Here is a 12,060-nt window from a genome sequence, read left to right on the forward strand (position 1 = left end):
GACGACGTAGTACCCTCATCTTTATTTGGGAAGGGTGAAGGGAAGTCCGGGCGCCCCGCTCTGTCCCCGCTCTGCGCGTCCCGCTAAGCTCTCGGCGCTCGCTCGGGCCCCCTCGCGGGCGAGGGGAGGGGACCAGGTGGCTGGGGGCGTGAGGAACTGGCGGGGGAGGTGCGTGGGAAGCGAGGAGGAGCAGGTGGGTCCGGGGCCACTCTGGGGTGCCCGGGCGGGAGGTGTCGCATGCAGTGCCGGGGTGGGCGGCGGTGGCCTGTGCGGGAGGGGGTGCAGGGAGGGAGGGGTTTCTCGAGGTCCTGCTCCCCGCGGACCTGGTCCCCCGTTGCCCTCCTCGGCGTGGCCCACCTGGGCAGGGGTCACCTGCTCAGGCTGCGGGGGAGGCAGGGGGCTGGGCGGGAGCGAAGCCAGGGGGCTGCGCGGGCAGGGCCAGGGCCCCGGCCGGCGACCATAAATACCACGGAGCCTGGCCGTCCCCGGCCCCTCGGCCGCGCGGCGTCCCCGCCTCCCCGTCCCCGCTCCCGGCCGGCGCGGCTAATCCGACTTCTCCCCGTCGTCGTCCTGGTGCGCGTCCCCGTCGTGGCCGTTCTTGTCCTCCTTGGAGAGGTGCGCCTGCGAGCCCAGCGCCGACAGCGACAGGAGCCCGGAGCCCGCGCTGACCGCCGGCAGCGACGGGGGCTGCAGCCCCACCGGCAGGGGCGTCAGGGGCAGGGCCAGCGCCTGGAGCTGCGACAGCTGGTGCGCCTGGAGCTGCTGCTGCGGGGTGGAGGGAGGGCCTGCGTGAGCCGCGGCCGGACCCGGGCCCCCCGCCCCCGGGCCCCGACCTACTCGGATGATGGAGTTGAGCTCGGGCGCGGTGACTTGCTTGGCCCTCTCGATGGCTCCCAAGACCTGCTGCTGGTGCTGGAAGGGGGTGGGGAGAGGGGTCAGGGGGGTGGCAGGGGAGCGCGCCAGAAAGTCCCCCTCCAGCCACTTCCATGGGAACCAGTGGAGAAGCGCAGAAATCTCAAAAGGCGCGGGCGCAGACACCCGGGCAAAGGCCGGTGGCCGCAGAAACCTGGGCCACTTCCTGTGAGTGAAACCCGGCCAGTAAAAGATGCAACCCGCGCCACTGTCCAGGGACGTCCTGATCCTAAGCGCTCAGAGTCTGTGCTGAGAACTGCCCCTGAAGCCCCTGCTTCCCGCTGGGCTGGGACAGGAATGCAGGCTCAGGGTCACTTCCTAATGCAGTTCTGCCTCAGAGTGACTCTCCTCAAACTGTCATTAGATGCCAGAATCCACCGGCTCCTTTTTGCCTTGGCTACCAGGAAGCCTGTTTGGAAAGGAAAGCCTCAAGTCTGAGGCGGGGAGGCTCCCAGTGCCCTCTCCTCGGGGCTGCCACTGGATCCTTCTGGAACTGTCCCTGGGAAGATGAGGTGGGGCCAGGGGGCAATCACAAGCCAGAGGACGCCCAGGGGGCCTGAGGCCAAGGGGGAAGAGCTGGCTGCCCAGGGGACGTGGGTGAGGTGCGCTGCACCCTGCAGCCCCGTGTGCGCCCCTGTGCATGGGTGGTACTCGCCTGCGAGCCCGTGTGACCGCCCCAGCCCTGCCCACACCCTGGCCTAGGCAGTGCCCCCTCCGTCACTGGAGCGCTGCCCTCTGGGAGGCCCAGAGGGGAGTCCCAGGGCACCCAGCGCGGGCAGCAGGAAGGGCCTCTCCGGTGCCTGCTCCTGCAGGTGGGGCTCACCTCCTGGGACAAGTAGGGCAGGACCTGGGCACAGATGCCGTTGAGTCTCTTGACGATTTCAGCCTGGAACACAGAGGCGTCAGTCCCGGGGGGCAGGGCAGGGTGGCACCAGGCTGGGCAAGGCTCTTTCCAAGCCCAGGGGCCGTGGGGCACCCGGAGGCCATGGCCGCGCAGCTGCGGGGGGAAGGCTCCCTGGGACGGCGGGGGTCCCCCGACACCCCAGGTCAGGGTGGTGGCAGGAGCCCAGCCCGGAGGGCCAGGGGCCTCCCGGGTGACACCCTACGGGCACATGTAGGAGGTGGCAGGGTGGCGGGGTGAGGGAGCTGCTCCTCAGGGCTGGGGACGGCCGGGGACCCAGACCCACCTGCTTGTGCATCTCAATGTTCAGGCCGTAGGACATCTCGTAGTACTGTGGGACAGATGGGGAGGCCGGCCTCAGAGACAGGGAGGCAGCAGCCAGGAGCAGGCAGAGCCACCCACGCCCCAGGTCCAGCAGGGCCCAGGGCTGCCAGCTCCTCCCCACATTCCAGGCTCCTCAGCTTTTATCTTGGTCCCTCTGCGGTGGCCCAGGCTCCCTGGGTGTGAATGATCTGGGTAAACAGAGCCTCGGTCCTGCTTCCTGGGCCAGCCGCCCCCAAGACCCAGCCTCAGACCTGGCCCTGCCCCTCCCCTGCTCCAAACCCACTGCCCCTGCAGAGAGGCCCGGCACCTTCGCGGTCCTCCCCGCTCTGTCCAGCAGGCTCCTTCGTCCCCAAGACTCCGGGCAGCCTTCTTCGGCAGGGCCCTGGCCTCCAGTCCTCCTGACCCCAGGCCCCTGCATCAAGCTCTGCCCGCCCAGCCTGGGAGCGCTTCACCACCCAGCCCACTGGAGGCTCTGAGGTCACCCTGCCAGCGCCCACAGGCAGGGAGGGGTCAAGTGCCGGATGCCAGGGCCCAGCGGTGGAGGGACGCTCCCTGCGACAGTTCCATTTCCTGGCTGCTGCTTCCACAGCGGTGCCTCCTCCTAAAGCGGCTGCCAAGGACAGCCGGGGACCTGGCAGGCCCAGCTGCAACCCGGCGGTTTGGCACCTTGGCCACTACCTAGGCGGACAGCCAGGCCAGCGGGGCGGCTGAATGAGAGCCACCCAAGCCCTCAGGCTCCCGGAGCTGGCAGTCGCGGGGGCGGGGGCGGGGGGGGGCGGGCGAGGAGGCTTGGGGACCTTACCATCACATAATGACGCTGCATCTCGGACTTCTCACTGGCCAGCTTGTCACACTCGAGCTTCAGGCTGAGGACGCACAAGGTGGGGGGGAAGGGCTGGTGTGCAGGTCCCCGGGTGCAGGAAGCAGAGCCCACCCCCCGCCCGGCACCCCCCAGAGCAAGGCCAGCCCCTCGCACGGTGGAGCACAGCTCTCCTGGGCAGGTGCGTGCAGCTGGACTGCGCAGGGGAAGCTGTAATGCGGATCACGAGACCAGGCTGCGGCTACAGTGGCAGAAGAGTCACGAAAATCACAGCAACAGCCCGAGCCAGAGCGAGCCCTCTTGGAACACCCATGACGTCAGCTGAACCCTACTCATACTCCTTTTACAGATGCAGTGGATGCCCAGAGAGGGTGAGCAGCTGGCTCAAGGTCACACAGCCAGGAAGCAGCCCCAGGGGAGGAATTCAACCAAGGGGAAGAACTCTCCAGACACAAATCAGGAGTGGCGAAGAGGCTGAGGGAGGCCCCAGAGTGCCAGGTACAGCTTCCAACTGGACACCCAGGGATCCTGGCTCAGCCACGGGCCTGCGCTTCCTTGGGGGTACATCATGGGGAGTGGGCTGGGAGAGCTGCCCCCACTGAATCACCTTGTGCTGAGCAAAGACACACCTTGCACACTTGCATACCAGGGTCAGTGCCCAGGTGACTTCTTCAGCTGTCCCACGCCAAGTGAGTCCCTGTCCTCCAGGCGGGTTCTATCCAGGCCCCTGGGCAGGGGGCTCTGCATGCCGCCCCAGCTGGCCGGGCTGCACCTCCCCACGCTGCTGCCCCTCATGGGCTCCCTGGGACCCTGTCCTCCTCTGTACGGACCCGCCTCCCAGGCCAGGGTGAGCCCTTCAACAGAACCCAGCACGCAGCAAGCACTCAACAAGTGCTTCTTGACCTGCGAGCGAGCACTGGCGCCTGGCACCCAGTCCACCCCAGCGGGGTCCCTCACAGCAGAGTCACTTTGGCCCCACAAGCTGTTCTAGATTCTTTGAAAAGATGCATTTGTTAGTCAGGTGCGGAGGCCGCGCCTGTCACCCTGGGGCCCGGGAGGCTGAGGCAGGAGGATGGCAAGTCTGATGTCGGCCTGGGCCACTCAGCAAGACGTTTCAAAATCAGAACTGAAAGGGCAGGGGATGTGGCTCAGTGGTGGAGCCCCCGGGTCAGCCCCCAAACAAAACCCCGATCAATCCAAAGGACGAGACGTGAAAATCAGGAAGAAAACGTCACTGTGTTGGGCGGGGGGCGGCTGGGTGGCAGAGCGTTGCCTGGCATGGGTGGGCGCTGGGTTCCATCCTCGGCACCACAGAAAAGTGAAACTATCGTGTCTGTCTACAACTAAGAAAGTTTCTTGCCAACGTCCATCTGTTGCCACCGTTACCAACCCGACTGCAGGGCTGGGCCGGGGCTCGTCCAGCACATGCGAGGCCCTGGGTTCGAGCCTCAGCCCCACATAAAACAGACAAATAAAATACGGGGCTGTGCCAACGACAGCTGGAGACCACCACCCAAGGGCAGCTGGGTGCCAGGAGCCCTGGCTCCACCCCCACCCAGAATGCAGTGTTTCCTGAGGCTCCAGCCACCCCGGGCCATCGCACCTGGGGGTCCCGAGTGTGCCCCCAACGCGGCAGGTCCCCTCACAGACGGAGTAACTCTCAGAGAGGGGATGGGCTTGGTGGCCACCCTCAGACCCTCAGCCGCAAAGACCAGCACCTGGGCTCCGCGTGCAGTGGGGCCACCAGGCACTGAGGGACCAGAACCAAGCTCCCGGGCCTGCAGGGAGGCCAGCTCCAGGCCTCCGGCTGCCAGTGCCTCGTGTCCCTCTCCTGGACACGGGCACAAAAATGGGGCAAGAGCTTGAAGCCAGAAAACGGAGGTTCGGGCTCAGTCCTGGGAAGCACCCAAAAAAGGCCGCACAGCGTTAAAACAGCCACAAAGAAAAGTGCCCCTTCTTCTTGGAGCAACAGATCTACAAAGGGCCGGAGACCTCATCCCGAAGGTGCCCAGGACTGAACCCAGGGGTGCTCTACCCCTGAGCCTCACCCAGCCCATTTTACTTTATATTTTGAAACTGAGCCTCCCTAAGTTGCTGAGGCTGGCCTCAAACTTTGGATCCTCCTGGCCAAGCCTCCTGCATTGCTGGGATCCCAGGTGTGACCACCATGCTGGGCTCCAAGTCCCCTCCTGATAGCCAATTCTTGGGAACTTGCATTCTGGAGCCGGGAAGTCTGGGTGAGAATCTGTTTTGCTGCTTCCTACAGAAAATCTGTAACCTCTGTGGGCTTCAGAACAACCCCAGCTCCTTCCCGAGCCCTTCAGAGATGTGACAGTACCACTGGAAGAGCCGCCAGGGGAGCTTCCCCTGAAGTCAGGGAGAGACGGTGACCAGGCTGCAGGTTCTTTTTTGGGGGTGACAGAGCCGGAAGATCAGCCCCTAAATCCAGCTGTGGAAAGCTTTTATCCAATGGGGATTGGAGCTGGGGGGACTCAGAAACCACAGGGGCTGGGTATCCGGGCAGATTATGACATGTCCACCCCTCAGTTTTGTTCTCTCTCTCTCTCCACTGGTACTGGGGACTGAACCCAGGGCCCTTACCACTGAGCCACATCCCAGCCGGCTTTATATTTTATTTTGGGACACATCCTTTCTAAGTCGCTAAGGTTGGCCTTGAACTTGCCATCCTTCCTGCCTCGGCCTCCCCAGTCGATGGGATGACAGGCGTGCGCCACGAAGGCTTTATGACTCGGTTTTCTGGGCTGTGAAATGGGCCTTTCTGGACCAGTCACGCGGGGGAAGTGCTGAAGAGAGCCTGGCACAGGACAAGCCCCCGGGACGCAGTCTCGCCAGCGCATGTGCAGGGGGGGGGCCGGCTGCCCTCCGGCCCGTGTCGCCGGCGCAGGGGCCACCTGGGCGCAGCGCGCAGCTCACCTGTGGTACTGGGCCTGCAGGAGCTGGAACTCGTCTTTTATGCGGTCGCAGGAGTCGGAGGTGGTGAACTTGAGCTGCTGGGGTAGGTGCGACGAGCCCTGGGGGAGGGGCGGCGGTCACCGCGGCGCGCGGCCCCTCCCTCGCCCGCGCCGCCGCAGCCCCCCCGCGCCCCACTTCCCGGCCCGCGCGCCCCCCGCCGCCCCCGCTTCCTGCCGCCCCCGCCCCGCGGCCTGGGGCGCGCCGACCGCCGCGGCGGGGGCAGGGCGCGCGGCCGCCGGGCGGGGAGGGGCGCGCGTCCAGCCCGCGGCCCGGCCGCCCTGCGCCCCGGCCGGGGCCTGGGGTCCCGCGAAGGAGACGGCCGACACCGCAGGCCCCGGTCACCGAGTGGCGGCCCTGGTCACCGAGTGGCGACCCGGCTTACCGAGCGCCGGCCCAGGTCACCGAGTGGCGGCCCCGCTCACCGAGCGGCGGCCCCGGTCACCGAGCGGCGGCCCCGGCCACCGAGTGGCGGTCCCGCTTGCCGAGTGGCGGCCCGGCTTACCGAGTGGCGGCTTTGCGGAAACATCATGTCAGGCGCGGCGGGGGGCGCGCTGCGCCCGGCTGTGCGCCCGGCTCGGGCCGCTCGGGGCGCCGGGGGCCGCGCCTTTGTCCCGGCGCCGATCGGCAGCTCCCGGGCCGCCGCCTCCCGCGCCCGGCCGCGCCCGCTTCCTGCGCCCCCTCCCGCGCCCGGCCGGCGCGCCCCGGGCCCCGCTTCCTGCGCGCCCGGCGCCTCCCCGCGCGCCCGGCCGCCGCGCTATTGTCTAATGGCGGCGACGCCGGCGGGGCCGCGGCTCGGCTGTGCGGAGGCTCCGGCTCCACCTGCTGCTGCTGCCGCCGCCGCCGCCCGAGCCCCGTGCGCGCCGCCGAGGGGGGGACGCGCGCGCCCGGGGAGGCCTGCGGATCCCCACCCCGGCCGCCTCCCGGGCCGGCCCGCCGCGGTGACCTTGGCCACGCGCGCCCCCGCCCCGGGCCGCGGCCCCCGGGCCCGCCCGCCGCGCCGCCGCGCCTCCGGGCTGGGGGGCCCTGGCCGGCGGCCGGGCCTCGGTTTCCCCATCTGTCAAAGAAAGGGGCCCGCTCGCCCGCCGCCAAGCCGCCGGCTCCGTCATGGCGCGACCTGGACGCGTGCCACGGACGTGCTCGGTGACCTTGACTCTAGCTGGGCGGCTGTCCTCTCTGAGCCTCAGTTTCCTCTTCTGTGGGCATACAGGCAGCGGGTATACGTCCTGCCTCACAGGAGCCACGCCTTCAGGACACATTTTTTGAGCGCCTACTGTGTGCCAGGCTGTGCTCCAGGACTCAGGGTCTGGGTGGGGGCGGGGTGCACAGTCCCTGGCTTGGTAGAGGCCGAGATACATCAGAGACAAAGCACAGGAGCCAAATCCCAGGAGGGTCAGCAGTGGTGAGAGCCAGGAGGAAAACAGGAGGCGCTACTTTAAACAGGGTGCAGGACGGGGGTGTCAGAGAGGGCCTGGCACGAAGAGGACGCCCTGACGGCAGTGAGGGGCGCCCCCTCCATGCACAGGGTGGAGCTGTGTTACCAGGACACTGTCAAGAGGCCGGAAAGGCAAATGCAAAGCCCCTGGAGAATAGGCAGCCTGGGGAGAGGTCCAGCCAGGGCTGCTGCCTCCCGTGCCTGCTCGCGGAGGGCCTAGCTGAAAGGCTCTGCCGTGAGGTTTAAATTCTTAAATCGGATTTGAACAAGGGGCCTCCTGGTTTTGTTTCGGACCGGGCCCTGCAAATCAATTCTTTCCTTTCTCTATGGGGGTCGGGGGACTGGACCCAGGGGTGCTCTGAGCCTGAGCTGCACCTGCAGCCCTTCTTTATTTTGAGAGAGGGTCTCAGGAGCTCAGGCTGGCCTCAAAACCTGCCTCAGCTTGCAGAGTTGCTGGGATGACAGGCCCAGCCCTGGTGCCTCCCGGGGGTGGAACAGGGGTGGAACGCAGGACCTCAGACAGGATCTAGGCTTATCTCCGATTTCCGTCCTAGGGATTGAACCCAGGGGCACTTTACCACTGAGCCACAGCCCCAGCCCTTTAATTTTTTTTTTTTAAATTTTGAGACGTGTTTATGCCAATTTGCTTAGGGGGCCTTGCTAACTTGCCCAGGCTGGCCTCAAACTTGAAATCCTCCTGCTTCAGCCTCCCCAGTCACTGGGGTGACGGCTGTGCCTCACCAAGCCCAGCTAGACGGAGGCTGTCACCTTGAGGGGGGTCAAGTCATGGAGCCGTGGGCCCAGGAGGACCATGATCTGGCTCCAGTTTTGAAAGAATAATTTCCCTTGTGCAGAGTGGGCCTCAAAGACGTGATAGAAACAAAGGTGTTACTTGATGGTCCTCCTGGGCAGCGCAGCCTGCTCCCTGAAGATTGTAACTTCTTTGGGCCTTCCTGTTCCCGGTGCACAGGGGACGAGCCCTGGTCCCAGCTGAGCAGGCCGCTGCTGCTGAGCTCATCCAAGCCGTCCGCAGTGATGAAGGCAGATAACACTGGGAGACAGCACAGGCGTGTTTTCCCGGTGCTGGGGATGAACCCAGGGCCTCCCCTACGCTAGGCAAGCTTTTCTGCAACTGAGCTACCTTCACCCCTATTTTTAATTTTTTTAATTTTTTTTTTAGATTTGGGTGTTTTTGGTTGCAGGCAGACACGAGATCTTTATTTTACTTATTTTTATGTGGTGTTCAGGATCAAACCCAGTGCCTCGCACATGCTAGGCAAGTGCTCTACCACTGAGCTACAACCCCAGTCCGTATTTTGAGGCAGGGTCTCACTAAGCTGCCCAGTCTGGCCTCCAGAATGGCGGGGATGACCCGTGAGGCCATCACACCAGGCCTTACATCATCTTGGCTGGCTGGCTTTCTTTTTTTGCCTGGGTGGGGTGGGGGGACTGAGCTCAGGGGCACTCGGCCACTGAGCCACACCCCAGCCCTATTTTGTATTTTACCTAGAGTCAGGTCTCACTGATTGCTTAGCGCCTCACATTTGCTGAGGCTGGCTTTGAATTCTCGATCCTCCGGCCTCAGCCTCCGGAGCCGCTGGGATGACGATCGTGGCCACCGCCTGGCCCTGGCTTTCTCTCTCGGTCCTGGGAGTTGAACCCAGGCGTGCTACCAAAGAGCTGCACCCCAGCCCTCGATGGTGATTTGTTTTTTGAGTCAGGGTCTCTTTTTCCCGATTAGTTACACACGACAGCAGAGTGCATCTCGATTCATGGCGCACCCGGGGAGCACAGCCTTCGCTTCTCTGGTGGTGCGCATCGCAGAGCTGCACCGTGCGCGCGGTCATCCGTGTACCTAGGGCAGTGATGACCGTCTCATCCCACCATTTACCTATCCCCCGTTATGGATCCGCGTCCACTGAACAGAGAGAACTTCGGCCTTGTTCTGGGACTGGTTCGCTTCCTGAGCCTGCTATTCCCCAGCTCCATCCGGTCCCCTGCAGACGCCACGGACTTATTCTCTTTTCCAACTGAGTTGAGACGGTCTCATTCGGCTGCTGTGGGCCTCGGTGACGCACTGCGGATGGCCTTGCAGTCCACTTGCAGTCCTCCCGCCTCCGTGTCCGAGTCGCTGGGGTGGCAGGTGTGCGTCACCCACCACGACTGGCTCAAGACCATCACTTCTCAACCAGGTCTGTGGTCTCAGCCACCGTCAGGCAGAGGTGGGCGGCCAGAGGACCTCAGGAATCCATCTGAGTCCAGTCTGGGCAACGTCATGAGACCATCTAAAAGAAAGGGCAGCGAGTATCCGCCTGCTAAATCCAGAACAGGGTCAGTGGGGCAGGCCAGGTCAGCTGGCGGGCGACACGGGTCAGGCTGGGCCCAGCCTTGAGGAGCAGAGCAGGCGGCTGACCTCCTCCAGTGTGTTCCGAATCGCAGACCCCACGGTCTCACCGGAGTCCCAGTCAGGATGGGCTCCAGAGTTTGGGGACAGAGTGAAGATGGGGGCGTCTGCTTAGAGGAGCGCTGCTGGGTGTGGTGGCACAGTCCTGTCACTCAGCCGCTGAGCAGGAGTAAAAGCCCCAGGCTGGACCGGGCAGCTCCTGAGACCCTGCCTGCCTTTAGGAGGACGTGGGAGCTGGCCTGGGGGGGGTCCGGGTTCGACCCCCAGCTCCGGCAGAAGAGGAGGAGAGAGCCGGTCAGGGGCGCGCACAGGGGCAGGGCCTTCTCTGGCGGGGACTGCATTCTAGGGGTGCGCATGCAGCGCCCACCCAGCCCTCTGGGCGCTGGACAGGCCCTTCTCTTGGGCAGCCACCTGGACTGGAGCTCGGGCATCCGCACATGGGTGGGAGACACCGGGGGTCGGCGTGGGCCCGTGTGAGGGCGGGGCCCGTGGAGTGGCGTCGCTGTGGGTCGGAGGTTTCTCCAGGGGAAAGGCTTCTTCAGCCGGTGGAGGGGCGCAGCACCGGGACCCACTGAGGGTCTGGGTCTCTCCTGGCCCCGGGCTCCGGGTGTCCTCGTGTCTGCTGAGACCTGGCCAGAGAGGTGCGTGGACCTGGCCAGAGTCACACAGCGGAGGTGGCAGGCCAGGGGTCAGGCTGGGCCAGGCGGCTCCTGCCCCCAGGGAGCGAGGGGACACGCGCTGGCCGCACACCTGGCTTCTCCTGGGGGCGCTGGGGCGTGCGCAGAGCTGAGGCTCCTGGGGTCATTCCCTGGTGCCGGGTCCTGGGGCTGCGGGCCTGGAGCCGAGAGCTGACCTCCACACAGTGCTCACCACTCCCCAGAGGTGTGATGACCACAGACGTCCCCGACGAGTGCCTGGGTCAGAGCCACCCCAGCCGAGGTGCGCTGGCTGGTGGCATCAGGAGTGACCAGAGCCGCTGGCAGAGACTCTGGTTGTGTGGGGGGAGGCCAGCCGAGGCCCTGCAGGGAGAGTGTTGGGCAGAAGGGACAATGGGGGACACAAACTGCCCCCCGCGTGGAGCCACTTGCCCCACGCACCACCGTCCCCGGCTGCTCGGGCCCCACAGTCCACATCGAGGCCTTCCCTGGCCACCAGGCTCTCAGGGCCACACCTAGGGCCCTCGGGTTACAGATGGGCCCTAGTGATGGGTGGCCGGGTGGCCGTTACTCGGAGCCCCAGGAAGCAGGTGGCTGCCTTCCGGCCATGCAGGCGGCCCCTGCGGTCAGCTCTGGGTTGGAGCCTCTGGCGTCAGACACCTGGCCGGGTGACCTAGCGGCAGGTGACCTGGTCAGCACCTCAGGGTCCTCCCCCCATGAGGTGCCCGGTTCTCTCAGTCCCTCTGTGGCGTGGGCAGGAGGTGGCCAGCTCCCCTGTGTCCCCCCAGCACCTGCTCCGTCCACCTCACTGACTCTTTAGTTTTACTGATTAATCCATGTGCCGGCGGCTGGAGCCCAGGCCCCTGTGCGCACAGCCGAGACCAGAGCCGTCCGCCAGGCCTGAAGGGCATCTGCTTAGCAGCTGATTCTTATTTGGGTATTGAGGTCTGAACCCAGGGACACTCGGCCACTGAGCCACACCCAGCCCCAGTTTGTATTTTACTTAGAGACAGGGTCTCCCTGGGGTGCTTAGTGCCTCGCTGTTGCTGAGGCTGGCTTTGAACTCAAGATCCTCCTGCCTCAGCCTCCCGAGCTGCACTGCACCGGCCCTTTTTTTTTTATTTGGAGACCAGGCCTCACTAAGCTCCTGAGGCTGGCCTCAAGCTTAGGATCCTCCTGCTTCAGTCTCAGCCTCCTGAGTTGCCGGGATCACAGGCCTGGCCATGTGCCCGGCTTGAAAAACAAATTTAAAAGTAAAAAAAAAAAAAAAAAAAAAAGCCTTTTAGGTTCTTTTTTTTAATATTTATTTTTAGTTCTCAGCGGACACAGCATCTTTGTTGGTATGTGGTGCTGAGGCTCGAACCCGGGCCGCACGCATGCCAGGCGAGCGTGCCACCGCTCGAGCCACATCCCCAGCCCCTCCTTTTGGTTTTTAATTATTTTTTGACACGGGATCTGTCTGTGCTGCTCGGTCTGCTCTCCGACTCCTGGGCTGAAGAGTCGTGGCTATTTCATTCGGGCAGGATGGCTCAGGAGGCTGGGGCAGGGGGGCCTCCAGTCCAAGGTCAGCCTGGGCAACTGAGTCAGAACATTTCAAATCTCAAATCCTGTCTCACCCTCCCTGGTTGGCGCTGCAGG

The 12,060-nt window shown here is 64.7% G+C and overlaps 1 protein-coding gene across 3 annotated transcripts; it reads right to left on the minus strand.

Annotated features, from left to right (window-relative positions):
- On the minus strand, window positions 1–6,590 carry Tle5 (TLE family member 5, transcriptional modulator). Of its 3 annotated transcripts, none has more exons than XM_078028495.1 (7): window positions 6,433–6,590; window positions 5,892–5,989; window positions 2,940–3,003; window positions 2,100–2,144; window positions 1,736–1,798; window positions 838–912; window positions 1–762 (listed from the first exon to the last, which is right to left on the minus strand). In XM_078028495.1, the coding sequence occupies exons 1-7, from the start codon at window positions 6,457–6,459 to the stop codon at window positions 544–546; spliced, it is 591 nt and encodes a 196-aa protein (XP_077884621.1). In that variant the 5' UTR covers window positions 6,460–6,590; the 3' UTR covers window positions 1–543. The 3 variants fall into 3 exon arrangements, with proteins under 3 accessions (XP_077884621.1, XP_077884616.1, XP_077884626.1); XM_078028490.1 differs by having other exon boundaries at window positions 1–765; XM_078028500.1 differs by lacking the exons at window positions 2,940–3,003; window positions 5,892–5,989; window positions 6,433–6,590 and adding an exon at window positions 2,445–2,876 and having other exon boundaries at window positions 1–765.
- Between the last annotated feature and the right edge of the window lie 5,470 nt (window positions 6,591–12,060).

The sequence above is a fragment of the Ictidomys tridecemlineatus genome, chromosome 2 (assembly GCF_052094955.1).
Source record: "Ictidomys tridecemlineatus isolate mIctTri1 chromosome 2, mIctTri1.hap1, whole genome shotgun sequence".
Lineage (NCBI taxonomy): Eukaryota > Metazoa > Chordata > Mammalia > Rodentia > Sciuridae > Ictidomys > Ictidomys tridecemlineatus.